At 51.9% G+C, this 27,233-nt stretch overlaps 2 protein-coding genes across 2 annotated transcripts in view; one reads left to right on the plus strand and one right to left on the minus strand.

Moving 5' to 3' along the window:
* IFT140 (intraflagellar transport 140) overlaps positions 1–27,233 on the minus strand; it is a 79,947-nt gene that overhangs the window by 21,534 nt on the left and 31,180 nt on the right. The window contains exons 15-17 of the mRNA XM_008581411.1: positions 26,322–26,490; positions 24,814–24,945; positions 20,595–20,794 (exon numbers count right to left, since the gene is read on the minus strand). Of these exons, the coding sequence (XP_008579633.1) occupies positions 20,595–20,794; positions 24,814–24,945; positions 26,322–26,490 (501 nt within the window). The remainder of the gene's footprint in view (positions 1–20,594; positions 20,795–24,813; positions 24,946–26,321; positions 26,491–27,233) is intronic.
* TMEM204 (transmembrane protein 204) lies at positions 792–18,430 on the plus strand. Its single transcript, XM_008581400.1, has 3 exons — positions 792–1,463; positions 5,568–5,723; positions 17,635–18,430. Exons 1-3 carry the CDS (start codon positions 1,184–1,186, stop codon positions 17,877–17,879), a joined length of 681 nt encoding a protein of 226 aa, XP_008579622.1. The 5' UTR covers positions 792–1,183; the 3' UTR covers positions 17,880–18,430.

Genomic DNA, 27,233 nt, shown 5'->3' on the forward strand with positions numbered 1-27,233 from the left:
GGCGAGGATAGCTGTCTGAGGGGCACCCTGCCCCATGCCCCACCCTCTCTGCTCCCTCCAGCAGTCCCTCTGCCGACTGTGCCTGCAGTGACATTTGTGTCCCCCACCCCCAACAACAGAATCCCTTTGATGAGAACAGGTCCTGGCACATCATGGGCTCATGGTGCCTGTTGTGCTGGGGACAACTTCATGGCTGGGTGCATGTGAAGTCCATGAGGGGGCACTTGGTCCCGTAGGGCCCTGCCTCTCCCAAGGGGTCTGCAGCGTCCCCAGACCTCAGGGCCCAGCATGGGCATCCATCTTGGCGGCTGGCCAGGCTCAAGAGCAGTAGGTAAGTCAGGAGCCTGTCCTGGGCCAGCATCCCTGGCCTCTCCTCTGTGGCAGGAAGGTGGGGAGGGGCAGCAGAGGGGAACTGGAGCCGGGCCTCAGAAGTCTCCCCAGGCCTTTCCCATCAGGAAACACATCCTGTTAGTGTCTGGCTGCTGTGGCTGGGCCACTATTTGTTGCAGTTGGCTACGCCCTCCAGCTCACCAAAAACAGCCTCAAAAACAACCATTTCCTCTCTGCTGAGGGACGGGGAAAACTCCAGCTCGCACACACACTTCCTCGCAGCAGGCACTCTGCTTTCCAGGACCTGCCATCCGTGGCAGAGGCACTGCGACGCGGGCCCAGGCAGCAGAGAGGCGGCCACCAGACCTGTGCTGCCCCCGTGGCCCTGCTCCGAGCCTGGCTCCACGGCTGGTCCTAAGGCCCTCGAGTTACTTTCTGTTCTCTGCCGCTGCAGGAGGAAGAGGCACACGCTGGCACAGCCTCCCTTGGCCTCTGCTTCCCAGGAAGACGGCGCACTCACGACTCTGGATTCTCTCTGGTGTCCCTGTTTCCTCCCAGGGATGGGCCTCACAGCGGCCACCAGCTTTAACACAGGGCTGGCGCTGCTCCAGGTGCAGGAGGGAGGATAAGGCAGGGCCGTGAGGTGGGCTCACCCGCACCTGTCCTATGGGTCTCTCCCAACACCTCCGGGCGAGTGTCTCGTCTGCCTGGCTGGTGCCGCCTGCGCTGCTTTGAGAATGAGCGGCGATGTTCTCTAGCCTCCCCTAGCAGCGCCCGGCTCTATCTGCATTCACGGTGGCCGACTGGAACTTGGACTTTCTCTGTGATAAACAGACGGCACCGGCGGACAGCTATGACTGTCCAGAAACTCGTGGCCACAGCTGTGCTGGCCGCCCTCGTCTCTCTCATCCTCAACAACGCAGCAGCCTTCACCCCAAACTGGGTGTACCAGACGCTGGAGGATGGGCGCAAGCGGAGCGTGGGGCTCTGGAGGTCCTGCTGGCTGGTGGACAAGGGCCGGGGAGGGCCGGGCCCCGGGGCCAGGGCCGGGCAGGCAGATGCTCGGGACTGCGAGGCGCTGGGCTGGGGCTCCGAGTCGGCGGGCTTCCAGGAGTCTCGAGGCACGGTCAAACGTAAGTCTGCTCACTTTTCTGTCACCTTCAGAGCAGCTGGGGCTCATCAGCACACAGGGGACGGGAGGTGTGTGTGTGGTGGGCGGGTGAGGAGAGGCTGTGCTCAGGCCCTAGGCCCTGAGCCCTGCTCCAAAGGTGGCCTCCAGGCAGGCAGGAGGGGGGACACCCAGTATCCCAGGGAAGGTGGGAGCTGCGCTCACCCTGTCTGTGGTGAGTGATGGCCTCTTCTGCTCTGCCCAGACTGTGCCCCTGGCTCCTTTACATGGGACTCATCTTGGCAGCTGGGCTTCCTCTGCCATCCTGCGTGGCTGAAGGACGATACGTTACCCACATCAAGACCTTTTCCCCCGGCTGGAAGTAGTAAAATAAATGAGTTTAAAAACATGTGACTGAGCTCTGACTTCACCTCCACGGCTGTCAGGGTCTTTAAGGCTGTGAGCCGTGTAGCAGGAGGTTCCCGGGGATGTACAGCAGGAGACACTGAGTGGAGGAGCAGAGGAGAGAGACTCAGAGCCGGGGGCCACCTGCTTCCTCCCACCCCCAGCAGTTTTGTTGGGGCCTGAGTGGTCACAGCGTGTCACTGGGGTCTATTTACTACCCTGGAAGTTGGGAACTTGCCTTTGAGAGTGCAGTTTTGTGTGTACAGGAAAGAAGAGTTCCATAAATATGAATTCACTTGCTACCTAATGTGTCAGGTAAGCAGCCATGCCTGCTGAAATGCAAGGTCTCCCCAGATGATGACCCTTTACAGTGGCTGGCCTGGGGTCTACTGCAGAACATCACAGACCTCAATGCTGAATCCCCTTTGTGTTCTAAAGACAACATAAGAAAATGTGTGGCTTAGGCAATGTGTCTGCTGAATGCTTTCAGAGAGTTCCCAGCCATCCTCCAGTGATACACAGTGTCCCCACCCAGCTGTGTGCTCGAAACCTGGTGGGGAATATCACCCCCATTTCATGGGTGAAGAAACTGAGGCTGGCAGGAAGCACAAGGCTTGCCAAGAGCCCGCAGGGAACTCGGCCCCCATCTGCTGGGCCTGGTCAGGTCCTCCCAGCATCCTTCATGAGCAGGTAGCAACAGCCCTCTTCTTAAAAAAGATCAGAGCATGTGAATAATTCTAACGAGCTCCCAGAACTCAGGGGTCTTTTGGGAAGCTAGATAAACCCAGCTGAACCTGGGTCTCTGTAGGCCTTGTTGGTAGACAACTTTCCTTCTGGATTCTTGGATTGTTCTAAGAATGAAAGCCAGAGCCTCTTGGGTAGGCAGCAGCCCCACATGGTCCTGGAGGGCTCGAGGCTCAGGCAGGTGAGGCCAGGCGGCAAGCAGGGCTCCTGGCGCTCGTTGTGCTGTGGAACCAGCACTGGCCTCTCCGTCCCATAGAGCACCCCCCACCTGGGGGGAGGGAGCCCATCAGCCCCCCCAGTCCTGCCCTGGGCCCCAAGGCCTCCTGACTGCTGCCAGATCCTGCCACCCCCAGTGCCACACAGATGTCCTGGGAGGCCGGAAGCACTCATTCTGCAGTCCTGGGTGGATGGTGCAGTCTTTGGAGCATCTGGGCATACATCCCATCTGCCTGCCATCCACTTGCTGAGGCCTGGTCACCTCAGGCCAGCAGGCCACACAGGGCTCCTGCCCTGTATCGCTGCTTCTCCCTGACCACCTGGTCAGTTGCTGCTGCAGTTAATACTGCATTTGCAGGCAGCTGACCCTCAATGAGTCTGAGCAATGAATGCCTTCTCAAACGACGGAAATACCGACGGAAGCTTCTCATGAATGAGCCCGACCAGACTGAACTAAGGAAACGAATGGGTGCGTTGGGCCATTCGGTCGCTGACAACTTATAACAGACCCTGAGCGACCGGACCTGACAGGAACAAGCAGCGGGAAGTCGGGGCTCCTGAAGGAAGCCTCAGATCCCATCCGCAGGCATTGCCAGGGGCCCCATGACTGCGTCCCTGGGACCCCAGGTGGGGACGCGCCTGGTGGGGACACTCCTGGAGTCTCTCTCTCTCAATGTCGGGGTCTGTGCGTCTGCAGCTCTCTAACCCCAGCAGCTGGCAGCTCCGTGCGTCTGCAGCTCTCTAAGCCGTGAGCACGAGGCCCCCAGGCTGGAGCGGGCATGCCGGAAAAGCCTGGGACCCAAAAAGGGCGAGCTCCCCCCGGCTTCGAATGACAAGAGGGGACGTGGACACAGTGGGCAGGTGGGCTGACCCGTGGTGGTGGGAAGTGGCACAATGTCTCCGAAAGGTCCCATGACTCCACAAGCCTAAATATAGACCCTGTCCACCAAGAAGCATGAATCACAGACGCCACCCCTGCCTGAAGACAGGGTGGGCACACGTGGGGCCTCCTGGTCAGAGACAAGGGTCACACGGCAGGTCCCTGCTCCACTCTCCCAGTGAGGGTGGATACCCCACGCTACTTGAATGGTCTGAGAAAGACCCGCAGGGAAGGGGGCCTAACTTCACGGTGCACAGAGGTTTTTCAGTAATGCCAGGCGCCACCCCACACTCCTGCCAGCCCAGCACGTGGGACGTTCCTCCTCTGAGTGTCTCTCGATGATACTGTCACAGACCCCTCACCTGGGTGGAGGTGACCCCTTGGACACAGGCAGCTCCCAAAAGCACAGCTGCAAGCCAGCAAGCACAACAGAGGAGAGCCGAGGTCAGGACTCTCCCGCAAGCCTGCATCATAGTGCAGCTCCTCTCCACTCCAAGTGGCTGCCCACCAACCTGGCCATCAGAGGAGCAGGAGGACGATGCTGGGGCTCAGCCTTTGGTCTGCAGGCGAGGAGGTCCGAGTGGATGGGGCAGTGGCTTTCTGAGTGCTGGCTTCAGGAACTTGACGATTGTAGAGAACAGAGACAGCAGGGGTTGGGGCAGGGCTTCAGCAACATGGGCAGGGGACAGACACCCATGGACCCAGGGCAGAGCTGCTCATTGTGTGCCCAGCAATGTGGTAGAACATACTGCTGGGGGGTTCCATCAGGGAGGGTGGGAGATGTCCCCCGAGGATAAGATTTGAGCATTGGGTAAGGCAGGGAGGGAGGCAGGAAGCAGAGGCAGGCGCTAAGCCCAAGGGGTTGGGAGGCGGGGGAAGGGCGTGTGTGTTATGCTCAGGAGCTTTAAAACTACTCCGTGAATTCAAACTGCATTTCAATAAATGCTTGGGTTGATCATATGGAATCACTGATACTGGTGACAGCGGCTATACCACTATCTCTAACCATTTACAAACTCACGGAGGTAAAGCAGTATCACATACCTAAGGCCAGAAAGCCTGCCCACCCATGCTGGCCCAACCTGCTCCTGCCACCCTGGCTTCCCATGGAAGCTCCTGAGGAAGAAGTAGAGGATCTGTAAGTCTATGGCACGAAGCGCCCTCCCTTTGCAGTCCCTGGCAGACTTCCTCCTGGGACCAGGCTAGGGTGGGGGGGAAGAGGAGCAGGGCACGAGGCAGGTGTGAGCAGGAGGGGATGCCAAGGGACCAGAATGACGGGGGCCAAGTCTGGAAGACCAGGGTTTGCTCCTGCTGTGCCCCTTGTGGATTGTGAGTGGCCTGGACCAGCCACTCACTGTAATGGGGCCCGTGTTCCTCATCTGCGAGAAGGGACAGTGACACTGACCTCCCAGGATCAGAAAAGCTGACATGCCAGACAGCAGCTGACATGGGCTGGGCCCTGTTGCCAGCAGCTACGGAGTGACCTAACCAGGGTGCCAACGCAAGTGTGGGGCCAGTTGCTATGGCACAGCTCGCCTCCATTTACCCTGCCATACTGGCACTGGTATGTGCTGAGTTGGGGGGAACGGCTATCCCACAAAGACACATGTCACAGAGAAAGGCCTCTCCCAGGGGGGAGGTGACCTCTCTAGCCACACCCGGGAGCTGATGAGCCCTCAGCGGTCAGGGAGATGCCCGGGACAGCTCTGTGCAGACAAGGCTCCGGATGTGCTACTGCCCTTCCCGAGGAGTGCCGGGCACTGAGAGGACTGGCACTCCTCGGGAAGTGGCCATCAGGGAGGACTGGCAGAGCCTGGCCCGTCTGCCGCCTTCTCCTTGAGCTAGTCATCCCACTGACTGCCTTTTTTCTCCCTTGGCCCGCAGTACAGTTTGACATGATGCGCGCCTGCAACCTGGTGGCAACGGCGGCACTTGCAGCGGGCCAGATCACCTTCGTGCTGGGGCTGACGGGCCTGCCCCTGCTGTCGTCCGACTCCCAGTGCTGGGAGGAGGCCATGGCCGCTGCATTCCAGCTGGCGAGTAAGTACCCCTGGTGCAGGCGGGCAGGGCAGGGTCACAGGGCCGCAGAACCTTTGGTAGCCTGGCAGGGAGGTGCAGTCTGCCCCGAGCAGCCATGGGTCATCCTCCCTCCCCACACACTGCCATGGGCAAGAGCAAAACAGAAATACACAGGCTGAGGGGTGCAGAGGACGCACCCCCAGCTTTGTCCTTCTGTCACATTCTCTTCCATTTTAAACGTGGCGCCAGTGCACCAGGCAAATGTGCTTTGCTTTTCCAACTCTATGGGACCTGGTATCTGATAGGTCCATCTGCAGCTCTTTGGGGTGGCCTGGATTTGGGCTCCTACCTGCTCTGGGCAGAGGCGGGAGAGCCTGCCTGACCCCACGCCCCCACTGCTGGCCCAGCTGGTGGGCACAGCGCACAAATGGGAAGTCAGGGCACACGCTCTGTTGTAAATGCAGTTTCCTGGGACCGCACCTGGGGTCAGTGCAGGCCCTTTCTCAAGAGCAGCACGCAAAAAGTAAAGAGAACATGCTAGCATGTTACACACCGACCATGTGGACAGCGAGGTGTCCGCACACGTGGGCACACATGCCCTGTCCTGGCTCTAACAATGGTGCACAGAGCAGGACCATAACGATGTGCTCAGTTTCCTGGATCCGCCACCTGAGTGTGGGGAGCAAGAGCCCGGCTCTGTATGGCGCTGGGTCCTCAACACTGGACCCCACCTCCTGCCCACCAGCCAGCAGTCACTGTAGGCCAGACGGGACAGGGCATGACAACACCTGCCATCTTCAAAGGGTGAGTGTGGTGGCACCGTCATAAACAACTGTGGAATTGCTCTGGGAGGTTCCTGATGAGTGGTGGAATCCCTGGTGGCTGTCTAACTGCGACCCCAGCCACCAGAGGAGCCTCTGCCAATTTCTCTGCATGCTGCTCCATCCTGCCCACTGAGTTTTAAGGATCATGACACCTGGGGAAGCTCGGGCATTCTGCTACTCTCTAGGACCACGTGGGCTCAGGGCGCCTGTGGACATGGAGACCTGAGGTGGCCACGCTCAGCCAGGTCCTGGGCGTGGCATGTTTTCAGCTGGCCCACCCGCCCTTCCTTCTCAGCACACAACAGGAGCATTTCCTAAGGTTGAATGTACATTTCAACAAAGGAAGTGGCAGGAAGTCTGAAGGGAATCACTCTAGGAATAATGGATCTTCCTTAAGAAACGCAATTTCCAGAACGAGGCTGACAGGCCATGGCAGGTATTAGTGTGCTGGAAAGTGCCTGGTGGGAACCAGGAAGCTGGGCCCTCCTGAGCGCCATTCACAACATGGTGGCGTGGCATGGTCCCCAGCAAGTCACTTCCCCTTGGCGGTGAGGCAGGAAGGGGGGCATTGCAGGGTGTGAGTGGGAGAGCCCAGGGCTTGCTGTCAGAATAGGAGCTGCACCTCAGCTCTGTGACTATGCGTGAAAACACAGATGCTCCATATGATAGGACACGTGTAGGAGAGTTACCCACTTACCCTCTGCTGACCTCAAGGCCATAAAAGAAAGAAACAGTGTTCCTCCATCTCACTGATACCACCAATCTCTATTATGTGTGACTATCTGAAACTCCATCCCTTAGAGAAGGAAATGGAAGATTTTGGAAATTTGATTGGAAGAGCTGGATTAAAATAAAGATATTTTAGTGCATAAAAGAAACAAAAGCAACAGGTCAGCTGATTCTGAAAACAAGTGCTTCTAGCAGGATAATCAAATTGATCATTACATTTCTTAATAAATCTCGAGGCGCATATTTGGAATTAGAACTACTGTGGGTTTGGCATGTCAAAAATGACAGCTTACTTCTTGCAAACTCTTATTTCAGGACAAGATAGTGTTGCTTCCAAATAATATATTTCTAAAAAATCAAAATGGGGGAAAAGCCCCCTATTAGCTAAAATTGATTTGTCTTATAGCAATGCTGAGGGGATACTGCCAAAGGTCTCCTGAGGGCCCTGTCCTGGTGGGGGAGTTACTGTGCTAAGTGTTTCTAGGAAAGCACAACCTCTGAAAAGGCTGTACCAGGCTCTGTCCAAAATCTGTCAGAGAGGTGAGGGGCCTGCGGAAGAAGCCAGAAGCTCCAAGGGGTGGGCCCTGGAGTCTCGGGTGACTCCTCCTGCCTCCAAGGTGGCCTCTCCCCCTCAATGTCCAACCATCACTCCGACAGGTCTGTTTTGCCCAAAAAGGAAATGCATTGGCTGTGTTTAGACTTGTCTCGCTGACAAACAGTGCAGAGAGCGCCATGTGCCTTTCTTCTCCCGCGCGGCTAATTTTAGAACTGGGTTTTCCTGTGCTTGGGTCTGTTTTAAACAGCCAGGGAGAGACTGAAGGGCGCCAGGACGTCCTGCTGCAGGACGAGGAAACGCCTGCTGTTACCTGTTATGCAAGCAAGCCTCAGCGGCGGGGCGGGCGGGGGAGAGAAGACACTCCTGAAAAGAGGAAGGGAAAAATCCACCAAACTAACAAGGAGGCTCAAAAGAGCTGGGACCCAAGAGAGAAAGCACAGCCAGGAGGAGGCCCCGCTGACTCCAGCGCAAGAAACTTCTGCCCACTTGCATGTGCCCCACATGCGTCTGGGCAGCACCACGTGCTCACTGGATGCCGGGTCTGTAACAGGACTGTCCCTCCGCCCCTTGGGGCTGTGGCTCCCAACAGCCCTTTCTCAGTGACGATAGGGAGAATCTAACACGTATGGAACTGCTATTTCTGTAGGTCAAAACTAGGGAGTATTAGCCAAAGCAAATGGTTTACTCCAAAGTATTCAGGCCCTCACAAGCAATAGTGTATCCAATTCCTTTGTATAATTTTCCAAATATAACTTAAAGTTAAAAAAGTCTTATCTGTCCCTTATTCTACCTACCTCCCACACACTGCACACCCTGTGAAACCCCGTGTTTCACCGGCGATGAGAGTTCTGTGTTAGGCAGGCAGCGCCTGGGCCGCGGAGTGTCCGAGTCCCTTGGGGGCTCTGACCAGCAAAGTAGGTCACTGCGAAGCAGCTCTGGTCAGTCTCCTTGGTCTCTGTCCACCTTCTCTCTTCCTCCTCTTCCTTTTTCTCGTTCTTTCGGTTGTCGTGGGTACCTTGGCAGGTGCAAAATGCCAGGTTTTTCTCCCCTCTCTCCTTGCTGAAGCCCTTGCAGGGCACGGTCAGTCTATCATGCAACTATCAAGCAATGGCAGCATGTGAAGCCCTTCTTCTGCCCCCCTCCCCAGCACCCAGAGCACCTGCTACAACCATACGCTTCCTGTCCCTGTTCTTGTAACCCCAGTGGCAGTCGGTGAGCCCATGGGTACTGTGTAGGGCAGTGGAGCAGGGTCTACAAGGAGTGACTGGACCTGACAGCATGGATGCCCTGCAGAGGCCGGCTCCCTCTTCCTGCCCTGAGCCTCTGCAGTGGGCAGCCCGGGGGTGCAGGGCCCTGCCCACCCAGCGAGTACCCACTTGGCCTCTTTATAGCCCCACACATTGCACAGGTCTTTCCTGGCTTTTTTTCTTATGTTATTTCCTCTTCTCTCCTCCTTGGCTGTGCCTTTGTTCTATCCGTCTGCAGTCTCGTCAATTGTGCAGAGAGACTCTGGCAGAGGAGGGGGAGGACCACTGAACGGGGTCAGGGCAAGTGACTGATGAAAAGAGAAAAGGTCACCCCAGCCTCTGATCACTGCAGCCACTGTCTGACCCTGGCAGCAGGCACTCAAAAGCTGCGGGGTGAGTTCTACAGGCAGCTTAGCTCCCGGTGGCTTGTGAGCATGTTCTGCACTATCAGGTGTGTCCTGGCTGCACTGCTAGGCTCTGCTTGCTCCTTGTTGGGGAACACCCACCTGGAGAAGCTGTTGGTCCCAGAACGCCTCTCTGTGCTTTCTGGTGCAGAACTTGGGCTCTACACTGCTAGGTGGCAAACTGTCCTTCTTGGTGAGAACGATGTCAGGGTCCAAAATTTCCTGGAGTCGACCCTCCTCCTGCCTGCTCTTTGGTTTCCACGTGGGTCCCCCAGCCAGGCCTAGCTGACCAAGCCCGGCCTGAAGGAAACATTGTTAGGAGGAATAACCCAGCAGCTATGCAGAACTCTGCGCTGGGGTCAAGTCACATCATCCGAGGGCAGCTCCTCAGCCATCTCTGGAGTCACCAGGGTGGCTGCACTGTCTTATCAAGTCTTGCACAAGAACACTGTGGCCAGGCACTAGCGTCAAACTGGCAAGGCTGTGGCTGTCCCCTTGGTCAGAGCCTGTGTGGTGCTCCCTCTGGTCCATGTGAGGACCTGGGCCTTCTCGCTACAAGAAGGCTGGGATCAGCAGGGTTTCCCTCTGTCCTGGTAGCCAAAGAGATGGGAGCCCAGGTTCTGGCAGATGATAGCAACCATGCGTCTCACCTGCTTCCTCCCCTAAAAAAATCTCTCTTTTATCCCCATTACCATTATAATTCGTATAACTGACTTCTGATCCTTTTTGGAAAATGGTGGTATATAACCCCCGAAAAGTCCTGAGCACTATATCAAGGACACTAGAAATTGTGTCCTGGATAGCATAATCTGTGTCCGTGATACCTAGGGACATTCTGAGAACAGCTGGCTTGTAGGAATCGACTGTTCTCTGTTTTATTCTGAACTGCCTTCAGAATGGCATTTTGGTTGTCCCTGGGAACATTCTCCACCAGTGAAGATAACTAATGGGCCTAAGCCCCGTGCCACATGTGGAGTGCTGCTTCTCTCAAGCAGGTGAGCTCGCGCCTGCCTGCTCTGCCATGCTTGCACCTGGTTTCCACCGTGAGGCCCTTCAGAGTTCAATGTCACCTGCACACTGAGAGTTTCCCTGTGTCATGCTCAGCAGCTGATGACCTAAGTGTTCGACAGGACCACTTCCACGCTGCACCCTGACCCATCTACCTCCCAGCTCAGCTGGTTCCCTCCTCATGACACAAAGCATCTTAAGTTCAAGCAGGATGACTTTAAAAGTGGAGTTACGTGTAAAACCCAATCAGAAGCTGCTAAAAGCCTTACCCAACTTCCTGTCAGCAGGCTTCCTTTCTCCACCTCTGGAAATCCTAAGATTTGTCCTTCTAATGGCAAAGACACTCTGAGGGCCACATAGTTCATCCCTCTGAAGATGCTGATTTTTTTAGTCCTCAGCAGGGCTGATAAACACTTAGTGAACTGGAATCTCATGAGCTGGTAGGGAATTCTGCTGTTTTCTTAGACTCAGGGATCTTCTTCTTCTTCTTTTTTTTTAAAGATGACCAGTAAGGGGATCTTAACCCTTGACTTGGTGTTGTCAGCACAACGCTCACCCAGTGAACTAACCGGCCATCCCTATAAGGGATCCGAACCCATGGCCTTGGTGTTATCAGCACCACACTCTCCCGAGTGAGCCACAGGCCGGCTCAGACTTAAGGATCGTCTAATGTGAATATATGATTTTTTTGTTGTTGTTTACAATAAACAAATACTTTTCTTGGTCTGGATAATTCATATTTCTGTCTGTTGTACCCACTTCCCAGGCATCCATCTACACCCAGCCACATGCCCCATCTCTTCCTTCCCTTCTGCCTTCTCTGACTGCTGGGACCACCTGGAGCTCCAGGCTCCCGTGGAAACACAGGGTTGAGGAATCGTGTGCATCACTATCGTTCTGCTGCCCACAGTGTCGGAAAACCCCAACCACAGCAGTGCCTTGGGACTGTCCACTAACCAGTTTGCCCTGTGAAGATTCTCTTTAGAAGCAATCACATTAGATCTCCAGCACAGGCACCGCATCTGCGAGTTTTGCAGCTGTGTGAAGAGCGTCAGGGGCCAGCCCTGGGGTCTTTCCACTCATGCTGCCTGCATTTAGGCTTGATGGTCATTCCAAAAGGAAGGGCTTGTGATAGAGCCCAAGCCGCAGGAAGCAGGCAGGAAGGAAAAGAGAGAGCGGAGGGACAGCTCTGCGGCTGAGCTGCAGTTTACACTGCCCCGCGGCCAGCGCTCAGGAAGAGGCTGTTTGCTTTGGCAACACCACCTTGTGAGATGGAACTGACTCCATGTGCAGAATTCAGTATTTCCTAAAACTCTTCCCCCTTAACTTGCTTCTGGAGAAACTGGCTAACATCGTCGAAAAGTTCTGAGAGAGAGAGAAGTCTTCAGAGGAAAGGACACTGAGGAAAAAGGGGTGTTAATATAAAGACAGAGCTGTACAGCCAGCGTCATAAAATAAAATAAACAGAAATGCAAAACTCAAAGTTTAGGGCCAGCCTCAGCTGCCTTCATCTGTTTCCTCCCCCCCTCCCTGCAGATAAGTTTATGAGCTGCAAGACGAACCTCGCTTCAGAGTGACGTCCACAGCAGTGATTCAAGTCGCCTTTTACCAACGTCAGGAGGCCGAGGCTAGAGACACACTGAGTGTGGGGCCTCGTGCCTGCGCTTGCCATGCTTTTGGAAGATTCCCTCCTATCATGTGTCTACTCAGTACATACACTCTTCTTTGTTGGCTCAGGGTAGGATTTGGACAATTGTCAATACCAGGGGCCATGAAGTGCTAACAGCTGTGCTCCCATCTGCTCTTCTGTGCTTGGACGAGGGCAGAGTCACCTCTGCATGACATGTCCCTGGGCCAGCCCCATACCCCACCCCAGCACCCAGGTGCTCAGGACCTCTCCAGCTCTTCTCAAGGCTCAGGGCCTGGGCCAGTGTTCTTATCGGTGCCCTATATCTCACTTGTGCAGGAAAATGTTCTACATGTATAAACCCTTTCTCCATCTACATGTGTGCTAAGCTGAACCAAAACAAAACGAAATCCAGCACTGGTCTTTACCCATAATAAGTAAATGTAAGAGCACGTAAACGTAAAATTTTAGTTAACCTCCTGTCACACAAGGTACAGACCTATACTTTTCCTTTCTACTTCTGGGGGTGAGTAAGACGCAGCCTTTGTATCGCACCCCAGTTAGGGAAGTGAGATGCCCAGATCTCTACTTAAAACCAGCCCGGCGCCTCTTATTGCTGCATTTTCAATAAGCCTAGAACTGATGAGGAAAGAGGTGGAGGCCCAGCTGGTTCACATTTATATTGTGAACAGCATCCCTTTGCCACGCTCCACACTTACACCTGACCCCGTCGTCTTTACCACTTTTCCAACTTGTCTTTTCAGGATGTGCAGCTATGCCAGGTCATTGCAGCACATATGAACTTATAACTTCTCTAATCACTTTATCTGTACCGTGAGTGCTCTTTAATCTTATATATAGAAAACAGCATGCTCGGAGCTCATGCGCACTAAGGCCCAGACTTGTGCACATGGTAAGCTGCAGAGCTAACCACAGTGGGGTAATAAGTAGATGAAAATGATCCAAATGGCAACAAAGGAACAAGCCTACCCTGTTCTCAAAAACATACAACACTGATCTTAAGAAAATAAGTAACACTCATTTGCTACAAAAAAGTACTTGAGAAAATCAGTCACAATAAGTGAATAGTAAGACAGTTCAGTGAGCTTATGGTGCTAGAGCACTGGGCAGGCAGAAGGAGCTGCTCTCCCGTCCCGCATCCTGCATCCTGCCTGGCAGCCCCCAGCCTCCCGGGCCTCTCCCACTGCCAGGACAGAGCAGCCAGGAGGGAACTGCCTGGGGGGTCAGGAAGCTGGGCTGCTGTCCTGCCTGCACACTCTGTGGATTTGTACCATGAATTGATATTTTCGTCAATTATCTAGGTACGCTTTTTTTGTTTGGCAGCTTGCCAGTAAGGGGATCCAAACCCATGACCTTGGTGTTATACGTCTGTGCCCTAACCGACTGAGCTACCTAGCCAGCCCCACCATCTACTTAAAGAGTGTGGAGGGCCTTCCGACATGCCAAGTGTCCTGGCATGGCAAGGCCCCTGCCAAATGCTACCCTCTGTCAGGGTGTGTTCAGCCCCTTGCTCCCCAGCTCCTCCAGGCACAGTGACAATTTAATCTTCATCCCCCAAGAAGAATGCCAGTCTGCCAAGGACAAGTCAAGGGTGCCTTAGCCATCTGGGTGCATTAACACACCAAGCATGGTCCCTGGCACGCAAGTGGAGAATAGACAGGTCTGTGGAGCCTGGGCCTGTGTACTGATTCAAATCATTCCCTGGGATCCATGTGTCCTCCACATGCTTTGTAAGCCGCCAACGTGGCAGCACTGGCACCGACACGGCATCTACTCCACTATGGTCAGTGTGGTCCTGTCCCCTGGTGGGCTTTGGTCACTGAGAAGCCTATGCTGTTCTTCCCTCATCTCCTTCCCTGCAGGTCCATGCTGTGTTCCACTCCATCTTACTGACTGTATGATCACAGCTACTTTGATTTGCTCCAAATCACTTACTCAACAAGTAATTACTGAGAGACCCTGGCAGCCATGGTCAATGGGTGGGACAAGCTGCAGCCCCAGGGAGCCGGCCCTCCCGAGGGGAAATGAGGCAGTGGGAGGAGGTGCTGAGACAGGCCGGGACATGGGACTTGAAGCCAAACCCCTCCTCCCAGGGCTGCCGAGCTGAGGGATGGCAGCACAAGGAAAAGTCCAGAGTGGGTGGGCCTGGCAGCTCGTAAAGGCAGGAAGGGCTGGTGTGGCCACAGCGTGATGGAGGCAGGGAGTCACAGCAGTGGGGAAGGGGCCACCAGGCTGAGGCACCGGAAGCTGAGGGGAGACTGACACATGTTTTACAAAATCACGGTGTGTCTATGGGAGAAGCAAGTCCAGAGCATTAATGTCCTCAGCAGGGCCACCCAGCACAGCCAGGAAACCCCAAAACCTGAAGCTTGTCACTGTCAGGCCTGACTTCAGGAGGTACTTGTTAACTGAAGAATCTCAGATTAGTGGCACTTCGATCTCTTAAGATGTTTTACTGTGAAATACATGTACGAGGGAATCACTATGATACGCATGTACTCCGGCACACATAACGAGATGGGCACTGAGAAGCCCCTCTCCTCCCTGGAGGTGACTGCTCTCCTATGCTGGGTCAGCCATTCCCATGTTTTCTTTATAGTTTTATTCCTCAAGTTTTCCTAAAAATCAGCTTGTTGAGCTGAGCCTGTGTTTGAACTGCGGACAGAGGAACTGTCCTGTGTGTGTCCCTCATGATTTCCTCGTGGGCCACCCTGTCTTTGAGACTCATGCCATCTATCCACATATTCCTTCTCCCTGCCGTTCACTGTTTAGCTACCCCCTGCCAGGCTGTCCGAAGCTCATCCATGTCCTGTAGACGTGCACTTTGGAGGTGGCTGACTCAGGGGAATGACTGTGGACAAGCTTCATTCGGGCACATACCTGGAGTGGAGTGGAGTCGCAGAGCAGCACCGTTGTTTTCCATGTGGTCGTAGCCAGCAAAGCCCAGGCCGGTGAAGCAGATTCCTGCACGCACCTGGGTGGGCACATAGTATTCTCTCCCTTTCCTCTTGCTGCCTGTCCCGGGGGTGACTGCTTCTTAGTTCTTTCCAAAAGGCTTAGGTCAGCTCCTTTGCTTGAGTTTCCATAATTCACAAGCCTCCAACAAAAACTTCTTGCAATGAAATTACCTCCAGGTCCTCTCTCTTTATGCACCAGTGACATAAACTGACCCCAAGTCAGACCATGGAGCCATGGGGGGTCGGCCCTGCCTATTGGCTTACGCTGAGGCCAAGGGGAGGCCCAACTCCTCCACTGTTCCATTTTGATGGATGATATTGTGGGACTGGCGTTGAAGCCACATGAGGTTTTTAAATGTTTTTGTAACACGCATGAACTGAAAGGAAGCTCAGGAAGAGAGAAAAAATAGTCTTCGGCCACAGCAGGGGGTGGCCATCTGCATCCCTCTTCAGGGTGGATGCCTAATAACAGCGGCTGCCGCTATCAGCTGGCAACTCCTTCCAGCCACGGGGGCCTCTGATCGCCTGCCCTGTGAGCAGCCCTCACACCGTGCCTTGCCCACTTCTCCTCACGGATGCAAGCTGGCTCCAAGAACCTGCGACCCTGCTCTAAGCCTCCTCCTCTGAGTCTTGAAACAAGCATAACTAACTCCCCTGGCTAGCAAAAAGCACCTGAAGACGTCAGTAAAAATGAGGGTATACATATGGAGAGTATTTTCATTTTCATGACACAAAACACAGGCTGTGATTCCTTCACCCCACTAATGCAGAAATCACCACCACAAAATCACTGGTAGAGAGACATGCAGGAAGTCTCCTCTAGTTAGTATGACTTACAAAGAGAACATTACTTTTGGTAGAAAGGAAGTATCTAGGAGCTTTCCATAAATAAAAAGCTCCACGAAGTATTATAAAGAATTAACCTAGAGGGCCGGCCCATGGCTCTCTTGGGAGAGTGTGGTGTTGATAACACCAAGGCCACAGGTTCGGATCCCTATATAGAGATGGCCGGTTAGCTCACTTGGAAGAGCGTGGTGCTGACAAAGCCAAGTCAAGGGTTAAGATCCCCTTACTGGTCATCTTTAAAAAAAAAAAAAACCCATTAACCTAGAGATTAATCACCTCATTGTTCAGGACAAAATGGAGGTAGATATGTGTCCAGCTCTCACTTACTGAGGGGACAGGGACAGGGCAATGGTGCTCAGTCTTCAGAAAAACCAAACCTGTTCTCCAGCTCACTCTCTGCCTGTCTGTCACTCTGTCTCCCCCCGTCCCCCATCTCTGTCTCCCTTCCTCTCTCTCCCATGGCCAGAGCCTGGAGAAGGAATGTGGACAAGTCCAAGTGGGGCTGCAGAGTGTGATCTGGACCTGCTACATAATGGAGAGCCTATGTCCTAGTCTGGCATTTTGGGCACAAGAAACAGACTCACCCAGGTTACTGGATGGACAGAGGAGGGTGCTGGGGGAAGCCGGCTGGAGGCAGGGGCACTCTTGCCGGCTGGAGGCAGGGGCACTCTCGCCAGCCAGAGGAGACTTGCAACTCTATTGGCGCTGCCTTCTCTATCAGATAGCAGTGTCCTACTATCTTGGTCAACAGACTGGGCATAAAATCATGATTTTCCTATTATAAGAACTAATAAATTCAAGTCTTTGGAATTCCTTAAAGATAAAACTGTAAAAGTAAGTGAGACTCCAGTATTAACTGTTAACTAAATGTGAACAAGCCCACATTAACTGAGGTGAACTGCCCCAAACCCCCATTTCAGACTTCGATAAGAGACGGGGACAGGAGGAGAAGCAGCAGGAGGGAGCAGCGTGGGGAGGCAGAAGGGAAATTCTGGAACAAGGTGCTTCCACTGGGAAGTGAGAGAAGGGACCAAACCCACCAAGAGGGGACCGGGCGAGGCCCCCCTCTCCTCTCCCTCTCCTCCCTAAGCATGTGCGCTGGGGCCAGGTGGAGTTTGGAAAGAAAATCTCCATTACCTCTGGAAGCAAGAGCTAAGAACCAGAGAACCCAAGGAACACAAGTTGAGACCAAGTTACATACCAATCTGAATTGTTTCTAGACAAGATATAGAAAATATCTGTGTGCTGGTGCTTTGGACTAATGAAGCATGTATAAAAGTCAGAGATGGATGGAACACAGTCTGATGCACCATCGCTGCTGGGTCTGCCTGGGGTCAGGAGAAGGAGGTGGTGGTGTCGCTGGCCTCAGTGCTGGCTCTGAGGGAGGCCCGCCACGGCTGATCTCAGGGCACATACCAGGACCAGACTGTTTCCTTCTGGAGCTACCTAGAACGTATTCCATGGCGGAATTAAGCAAACACATGCCACCCCCATGGCCGCCAGACCCAGGGCCATCAGAGCCCACAGGAGGCCCAACAAGAGCAGTTCAACACTACAGCAGCCACACCCCAGAACAGGCAGAGCCCATACTAGGAGGACAGAGGGTCAGGGAGAGATGGAACATGCCTTTTTGTGTGGCTACCAATCAGAAGTTTCTGCAGTCCTTCCCGGACTCAGAACACAGCTTTCTGAACACTTCTCTTTCATTTCCAGGTTTTGTCCTGGTCATTGGGCTGGTGACTTTCTACAGAATTGGCCCGTACACCAACCTGTCCTGGTCTTGCTATCTGAACATTGGTGCTTGCCTGCTGGCCACCCTGGCAGCCGCCATGCTCATCTGGAACATTCTGCACAGGAGAGAAGACTGCATGGCACCCCGGGTGATTGTCATCAGCCGCTCCCTGACGGCGCGGTTCCGCCGTGGGCTAGACAACGACTACGTGGAGTCACCATGCTGAGAGTCGTTCTTCTCAGGACTTCATCTATGACTACCCACTATAACAGGACAGTTTAGAAGCCAAGGGACTCTACCAAGTCACTGTCACTGCATGTGCAGAGACGTGTGATGAGTCTGGGTCACCCACGTATACATACGTACGATACACATGTACATTCGCTATGTTATGTATAAATACAGTATACTCTATGTATCAGGTGCCACCCTATTTCTGACATACCTGTCCTCGGTCAGCGCAACGTGGCTTCATATGCATGCATGTGTCGAGGGTGGGGACTGGAGTCTAGGCACAGGGAGGCGGTGGCATAGCTGCCTGCTCTAAACCTTGGTCTGGCATTAACTTATTCTGCACCTGCTGAAAGCAGCACCCCTGGGCATATTTTACTTCGGTAAAGCAGGACACCCAGGAAGATTTTCTTGAAACGTCTGTGATATTCCTTGAATGAATCAGATTTATAACTAGATAGTAATGGTTATGGCAGAATCATGCTGGTAGTGTACGTTTTGCTCCTGATTATTTTTCTACATTAAAATAAATTCAAACCTCTTAAATCTGTCTAAACCTTGTGTTTTATCCATCTATAATGCCAAATGGGTAAAAAAAAAAAAAAATTGGTCAATTTATCTGTGATTTTGGCAGGCTGACATTAAGAGAAGGGTTGAAAGAGCCTTTTAAAGATCTGGTGGGAACATGTGCTCTTAGTCACATTTCTGTTCAGCCAAGTCTCAGAAGTCCGTGTTCCTACAGACTCTCTGAAAACTGTGGTCATATGACAGCAGATTAATAATTAGCAGAGGAAGAAGGAAGAAGCCTATTTGCTTCATGGTTTACTTTTTTCCCCAAGAAAAAAATCTTCAACCTATCTTTAACTGAATGCCACAAAAATGTCTCCACAACGCTACACTGATTCCAAACAACCCCATTTCCTAATATATAAGAGGTGAATAAGCCACAACTCCCCAGATTTGGCAGAAAGATCTACACCTCAAGGATCAAAACTGGCCCATGCCCCCTAGAGAACCCAGGGCTTCCTGACCAAGTTTGTAACCACAGCCTGGTGCCTGGCTGGATGCTGCCTTTGAGCCAGGTGCTCAACTCTAGGGCCACCTGGAGGCTGGGACCATGTTGGCATCTGCTGGAAGAGGAAGCTGACATGAGCAGGTGGGTAACGTGCAAAGCCGGAATAAGACCCTGCCCATTTGGCTGTCCTCTCCAAAACTAACAGATGTTTACCTTTGCTGCTTTCAACCTTGTGGCAAATGCATGTACATCAGTTTGGATTCAGAACTCTATATATAGCTCTAGGAATTTCTCTGGAATTTAGTCAGAACAAATAGTGAACTGGGGTTGACGCTTTAAAAAACATAAAAGTAACTGATAACGATTGAAAACCTTTTATGGTATACTCATCACAGTGTAGAAATAACCAGATTCAGGTCCACAGTATAGCACATCGATGGGAACATTCAGCTCTTACCTTCCTCTTCCTTGACTTTTCTCCCACAAGGGATTTTCATTCCCAATCAGTATACTAATTTTTTTTTAAAGCATAATGAAATACTTAAGACTGTACTACTGCTAATATTATGTATATGAATATGTAAAAGTTCATTAAAGTTTTAAGATTGTCCACGTGCGCAGTAATGGCCTGTGATCATGTTTACATTAAATGAAAAGCAATCGAAGGAAGGAATGCCCACAGTGCCCAGCCTCTCTGGTTCACCCCAAGCTGAACGTCTGCAGGGCTAGTGTGTGAGGAGGTCCTTCCAGTTGGAATACAGGTTTGGGTATTCCAAACTGTTTCATAAGACAGTGGACTGGGGTCGCGCACCATCTCAACATTTCAAAAGGTGCTTTCTGTGTTACAGGAATCACCAGTGTAAAATGAGGGCAGGCTTTGCCTCTGCAACTTAGTTTCACCTCTTTCTTTTCCCACTTTAGTAACATTCTTCAATAATTTTTCCATGCTTTGAAAATGACAATCTGTCAAATACTCTTATGAAGAATTTCTGGACTCTCTCAGGAATGGAGAACAAGGTGCTTACAGACAACCTTTGATCGATAACTTCTTTTAGAGTGGCTTTAATTGCATTTTCTTTTTTTTTTTTTAAAGATGACCGGTAAGGGGATCTTAACCCTTGACTTTGTGTTGTCAGCACCACGCTCACCTAGTGAGCCAACCGGCCATCCCTATATGGAATCCAAACCCATGGCCCTGGTGCTACCAGCACCACACTCTCCCGAGTGAGCCACGGGTTTGGATCCCATATAGGGATGGCTGTTGTTTGTGTTTACTTACCAAAACCTTTATCTGTTTAGTAGCGATTATTCCCGGATGGACAGATACTACAACTATTCAGCAACTGCAGAACTTTTGACTAGGAAGTGTCCACAACATTTTTAAAAAGTCAGAATAATTAAGTAACAGCCCAAGAGGCTCCAGCACCACAGAAGCCAAAAGCCAGGTTTGCCAGCTTCCCACACCAGCTGCATTACACCAAATGTACCTGCTGTGTGGCACCACGGGCCAGGCATGTCCTGGCATTGTGAGCTCAGTGGCCTTTAACTGAGTGAAGAGACCGTGAAATATACCGTGACATAGTCACAGAAGAGTTACTGATTTGAAAAATCTAACCTAGAAGGAGGCATGAAGAAGATGAAGACTCTAGGAGGTGTGTGCTTTGTTGCTGGACATCTCGGTGAACGGACTCCTACCTTTTGATGAGTTTGATGGATTTGAAAGCCTCGTCCATGTCTCCAATGGTGATGAAGAAGCTGAAGTTGAGCATGGCATCCCGCGTGGGCTTGTCACAGTCCTCTAGCCCAATGAAGTCACGGAGGGGTCTCCTGGCCGCCATCTGCGGTGTGCGGTGGTAGCCAGAATCCACCCCATCTCCTCTCTCTGCTTCTCCGGGCTAAATGACAAAGGGCCCGGTTGCTGTCAGTTCACATGTAAAGCTAGTGCCTGCACCTAAGTCTCTTCCTCTAGATTTATGTCGGTTACCGGGAAACACGCATCTGCAGACAGACACAGATCCTCAGCAACAAGGCCAAGCGGTCCCTCCCAAACACAATGAAAGCCTATAAGATCACTAGAAATTATTGGAGCTTGTGGCCCTAGTTTCAGATAATGGATGAACAAGGGCTGTTCCTTGAAGAACTCGTTCTTCAGCCTCTAACTCACTAACGTCAAATTTTCAACAACAGTTACAAATGGCTGTAACAGTTCCCATCTCCTGCGGTTGTTTTGTCAACCATGAAGACTTTTTACTAGCTACAGATCATCAAGTCAGACATGCGCACACATCTGCAAGGTCTCTTAAAGTTAAGTAATAGCATTATTTCAGGTAGAATTTTCCAAAATGGTAACCTGCATTAGTTCTGCATTCTCCACTGGTGTTTTTCAGAAGAGTCACCAACCTAGTACAGCACTCCCCTACACAGGCACACAGGAGGAAGAAACACTCCTGCAGGTCTTAACACAGAACACAGTCATACTTACACTAGTGTGCTGGGCCAGCCTCCTTGCCTGGGCATCTTTTCATGCCTGGCATCTTGAAACATGAGCTACTGAAGGACCGCTGCCCCCACCATGAGCCTAGTAGCTGTCCTCATCCTCTTTAACCGTCGGCTCCTTCCTCCATGCTGGGCAGAGGCAGGGCGTGGCTCTGCACCTCCATGTCTGTCCCACTCTCTGCAGGGCTGGACCACCCCACCCAACTATCTCCTTTTTCTCTGCAGATCCTGTTTCCCTGACATGCACATGCACTCCCTCGTGTATGATCAAGATGCACCCTCCTTGGGCTGGGCTTCCCCTGTGAGTCATTGGTCTTTTACATGCTGCTGCTCCGTAACTTCTTAAAGGGTAACTCTAGCACCTGCCTCCCCAGCTCAGCTCCCATTGGCTCCTCAATCTTACTGCTCCTCCTGAAGCTGACCTGCAGTCCCAGGGAGCTGCCTCACAGAGGAGGTGGCACTTGACCTGGGCCTCGAAAATCTGCTGGGATCTGTCAAACCCAGGTGTGGATGGAGAGGCCCTTCTAGGCACAATGCAGAGCAAAAGCAAAGGCCCTGAGGCAGCCGTAAGTCCAGGGTGGCTTGAGTTTGGGGCCCATGGACATATGTAAATCGGTCACACTGGGCAGAAGGCTGAGGGCTAAAGAGTTTGAACTAATTCTACATTAAGTGGGAAAGTGTCAGAAAACTTGCACACAGAAACAACAGGGAATTCCTGCCTGCCTGGTTTTAATAAACTGCAAGGAAGAGGCCTGACTTCCCGTGGATAACAACATCAGCCTTGGTGTGGTTCTCATGAGAACCCGGCTTGCTGCGTGAACACACTCGGGAATTCTCATCGTTCCATGTGCTCTGCTCACTGCTGTGACCTGTGCTTTGGGTCCTCATCACAGCCCTGAGGGTAGGGCTGTTTATCCTGTGTCACCGCAGACCAGAGCAGCCTGCCACAGTCACAGGGTGTGGGAGCGGGGGACCAAGAGCTGTCAGACTCTCTCACCCACTGCCCTTGAGTGTGCAGGTGCTGGAAACCTTGGAGAAATTAGGTTGAGGAATTTGAATGTAGGCAAGTAACATGAATAAGGGCAGTTTTTAAAAAATCAAAATACTTTATGGTTATTCCTCACTAGCATTTCAAAGGTTGAATTAATAACACTCCCTTCATTGCAAGAGGAGGTGAACTAAGTATTTCCTATATTAGAGATGTCACGTTGAGTGGTGGCTCATGCCACAGGTCCTGGAGGTTGTGGGCTCCTCTTACGCTTGCTTAGCAATGTGGGTGCACTGCTCACATAGAGAGCCAATGCTAAGTGTCTTGGGCTTCCCAGTAAATCTCACTATGAGGCATATGCAAGCTCATCAGAAAGCGTCAACGCACAGATGGTGTAGCTTAAAATACAGGAGGAAAAGAATCTTGGGAAAACTACATGGTTAAGGTACAAAGCAATGAACTGGGGAGTCTGTACTTACAACCGCACTATAAATGCCTCCTCTCTGGAACAACAGCTAAGTACAGAGTGCGTAAAGGAAGATGAGGAATGAGAGAGAAAAAAGAAAAGATACATAAACATCTGGAAGAAACAAAAACACCTACTGTGAAATTAATAGGAAAAAACTCAATAGGAATTATTTATGATATCTTCACAAGTTTTCACATTCTCAAGTCAAAGAGAAATTAAAACACATAAAGAACGCAAAATAAGAGGGAGTGTGAGGAAAAAACAAAACAAAACAACACACAAAATAAGGATGAAATTCAGAAAAATGTCAGTCTGGTAGAACGAATCTATTTAAAATATGGGAATCTAAGAAACCTGCATCAACAGAGAGGATGGGCCCCCTGAATTGGCAAGTCACACAAACACTTGTCCAAGATCAATTCCACTTTTACACACGTAAAAGGTGAGACATAAACTGTTCCTTACGCAGCCTCTGACAGCCGTGCGACACTCGATCCAGCTACCCCCAGGTGCACTCTTGTTTCAAATAAATACATCATCACACAGGATGTTCCAGGAGAGCCCAGGAACCACAGACTCACAAATACCTGGTCACATAACAATCACAAATAGAGAGGCAGCACATACCCCCCACCCCCCCATGTGTCCTTTGTGCCAAATCCTTTTAAAGTAAATAGCAGCCCTGGAAAAAGTCTGGGTGGGGCCCACACACCTGCCTTTGCCTGTGGTGGTGGTTCATGTCGTGAAGCCAGCAGTTGCTTCTGTGGCCACGCAGAGACCACGCGTGGGACTGCCTGTCCTCCTCCTCCTCTAAATATCCTTTTGTGGTCTACCCCTGCCACTCCCCCAGCTTAACTGCCCCCACCCCCTGCCACTTTGTGGTTACAAAAGTAACACATGCAATTGAAGACAGTTATAAAAGCACATAGTTCATTTTCAAATCCAGGTAAAAGTCTACACAGTTTGGTCCTTCCTATATGATGTGACAGTAAAACAGAAATGGCAGGAAGGCAACATACTTCTTCACCAAAGGCTCGCATCCAACAGGAGTAAGCTTCACTTTTTAAGGAAATAAAAGCAGCAACAGCAGCAGCAGCTGACTGTGTCCCAGTCCCTGAAGGGTGGAGCTGGTGGCCCCAGCCTCCCACCTGCAGGCGAACCACCTGCAGGGGCTCCTGATGATTTTGAGCCCTCAGATTGGCCTTTGTGAAAATGCTCCACAAGTGGCTCTGGGGGCTCTCAGGTCAGCGAGGCAAACAGAAGCACTTGCTCTTGGCCCCAGCACTTGGGCCTGTTTCAGAAAGCTCTTGGGGCTAACACACGCCGTTGTGCTGAAACACGCCCTTTGATCAGCATGTTGTTTCAGAACTGTGAACTGATTTAATTTCAGGTCTAGAAGGGCCCTTGGAAATGAAGAGACTAAGTCTCAGGGAGTGTAAGTAACTCACTCAAAATAACCTAGTTGGGGTGCATGCACATGTGTGCTGAAATGACCCCATTACATGAAAAATTTAAAAGATACATACGTGTATGTGACTCATGTACACACACGTAAGTACAGAACCCTTCTGAAATAGTCAGAGCAACCGTCTCTGGGCCGGGACTGTGGTGATATGTATTGTCTTTATTTCTTTACTTGTAGCTTCCAAATTTCCTATAGTGACTATAGGAATATGTAATTTAAAAAATGCAGACAGAATAAAAAAAGACAGAGGAACTAAGAGGTGTCGTGACCCCTCACCTGAGGACGGTGCTTATGACCTCAGTATGTGCTGGAATTTCTGGTGACAAATTATAGCAGGTGGCTGCACTTGTATAAATAGAGGCGGGCCATCAACCCTGGGCACTCAACTCACACTGCAGTGCCCTAGGAGGCATGGGGAAAACTCAGCAAGCAAGGGACAGAGCAGAGAAGGCCAGGCAGAACAGAGAAGGCCGCGCAGACATCATGGGTTTCGCACCTTTTTTGTGAAGTAGTAATGGGGCACCTCCATCCCCAGCAGACCCTGGTAGGAGAGAGGCCGGGGGAAGCTCTCGTGAAGCAGGAAGCCATGCTCCTCGGAAACGAAGAATGACAGAATCAGAACATCCACCTAGGAGAGAAAGGAAGATGTTGTTCCGGTTTTAAGCTGGCTATGCAATTTCCTACTTTGCTTCTAATTTCCACGGTCACTGCCAGGATATTTATTTAACACAAAGAAGACAAAGAGGAGCACACCTGCACAGGTAATAAACCTCCCTTCTCAGCGCATGGCCACCACCCACGCCTCCACCAGGGCTTCAGTTTCTTTTCAGTTAAGAATTAACAATAGCAACAAAGACAAAAAGATTCTCTGCTCTGCTTTCAAGGAACAGGGAATACACAACAAAGAAACTATGTGCTCTTTGGATTTTGTCATAAGAGCGGGAAAAAGCAGCACCCAGCTGCATCCCCTTGTCTGTAACCGCCTCCAAACAGAAAGCAGGAAGAGTGAAGGAGTGGCCCTGTGAGATGGATTCTTACACCTGAGCACCAGTGTTACAAGACAAAAAGAGTCATCTGCTCCAACTGCCAGGAAGCAGCCTTGCGCTGACACGTCTTCACTGCTCACCAGTTCACGATTTGCTCGTTTCTCCCATTCCAATGACAGAGGTGCCACCTTGTGCACTTTACCTCTCAGTGGTTCAGGATCAGGTCTGGACTTGCTAAAACCTCAGGGTATTGACCGAGACTGCAGATCATCTCAAGGGGTCCAAACTCTCCCTGTCCCCAGTAAGGGACTTTCAGGAAACAAGCCCTGAAATTTCAGGGCTGGCTGCCCTCTGCTGACTTGTCTGAGGACCCTACATACACGTTCCTCTTGGAAGAAGAGAATTGCAGAAAGGCACACTCAGATCTCTGGGCTTTCCCAGGGAACAGCTGACATCCGGAGAGACAGACTTGAAGGGTCAGAAACCCACCCCCTCTCGGGGAGATGGGGCCCAGGGTGCATATCAGCCTGGAGCAGTGGGTGTGGGGTGAGGGCAGAGGGCAGGGATGGGGCGAAGAAATTGCCGTAGTGGGCATCTGCCTGGCTTGAGGGCTGTGGAATGCTGTGGGGTGAACGAGGAGTACAGCGTGCTGCCTCGGATGCAATCACAGGACATGGTAACATCAAGGGGTCAGTTCATGTTAGCCATTTCATACAGAGCTCTGCCCTCGCAAGAGAATAACACGTACAGCGTTATAACAGAACCAAGCGACACCACCTGGAGTCAGACCAGACAGAAAGGGCAGAGCCAGCCCATGGTGCACAGGGAGGAGATGCACTGCAGTGGGCCTACCAATGAAATCTATAGAAACGGTTTTAAAGTTACAGTGATACTTCACTCAGTGGGACTGTGAGGCGGACACTCCACCCCACATGAATGAATTTCCTAATGGCTTTCCTGTAAGGCATGTCAGGAAGACCATAAGCCTGGGGAACGGTCACCAGGCGGCAAAGGGTACCATGGGGCCGGTGCTCTCCTGGCTGTGGGTCTTCTTGTCTGCAGACTGCGGCTGGGCACTAGGTGCCTGCTGCACAGCTTCACACACAAACAGCCGGGGCTCGCTCTGGTCCCAGAAATGGCTCACGGGAGTGTGATTCGTCAGTCTCTCGTCCGCAAAGACGTGGCTCCTAAGAAAGGGAAGACCCGTCCCCAACACTGAGAGGAGTGCTGTTATGAGCCTCCCCAACACACACCCCAGAGAGCCTGGGGTCACTGTCACCAGGCCGTGCTTCGACCTCACAGGCACTCAGCTTCGTGAGCACCTCTGTGCCCCACACTGCCGGACATCCTATCGGCATATACTCTGATTTTAAAAAATTGCCTAAAAGAGTCCTGGTAAAGAGTGGTTTGAGAGGGACACAAAAGCTGATGCTTTGGCTCTGGAGGTCTTGTGGAGGGTCTGGATGCTCCTCTTTCTCCAGGGCCAGTAAGAAGACCTCACAGTGGAACAGCGTCCCCTGTCGGCAGCATTAGGGGATCACCATTATAGCTCTGTGAGTCGGGTGTTCTAGTCCTGGTGGGGACCCTGTGTGCTGCTGCCCATCTGCCCTGGTCCCTCTCATCTCTAAAAGTCTATGTTTTGGGCTGAGCCCGTGGCGCACTCAGGAGAGTGCGGTGCTGGGAGCGCAGCAGCGCTCCCGCTGCAGGTTCAGATCCTATATAGGGATGACTGGTGCGCTCACAGCGCTCACTGGCTGAGCACGGTGCGGCCCGTCTCAAAAAGGACAGAAAAAATAAATAATAAATATATGTGTTTAAAGCATTGATTAAATTAAAATAACTTATCTTAACAGCTACTGTTATGACATTTCTCAACCAAACTTGATTCAAATGCATTCTTGATGGGCATTTTTGTTTTTGTTTTACTCCC

This window comes from Galeopterus variegatus, unplaced genomic scaffold, assembly GCF_000696425.1.
Source record: "Galeopterus variegatus unplaced genomic scaffold, G_variegatus-3.0.2 Scaffold92, whole genome shotgun sequence".
In the NCBI taxonomy this organism is placed as follows: domain Eukaryota; kingdom Metazoa; phylum Chordata; class Mammalia; order Dermoptera; family Cynocephalidae; genus Galeopterus; species Galeopterus variegatus.

What these genes read in the sequence shown, in the direction of transcription:
- TMEM204 (XM_008581400.1), top strand. Translation starts at nt 1,184, where the DNA reads ATGACTGTCCAGAAACTCGTGGCCACAGCTGTGCTGGCCGCCCTCGTC. An exon ending in GTCTCGAGGCACGGTCAAAC is followed by an intron (nt 1,464 to 5,567) that starts GTAAGTCTGCTC and finishes CTTGGCCCGCAG; the next exon opens with TACAGTTTGACATGATGCGC. An exon ending in CGCTGCATTCCAGCTGGCGA is followed by an intron (nt 5,724 to 17,634) that starts GTAAGTACCCCT and finishes TTTCATTTCCAG; the next exon opens with GTTTTGTCCTGGTCATTGGG.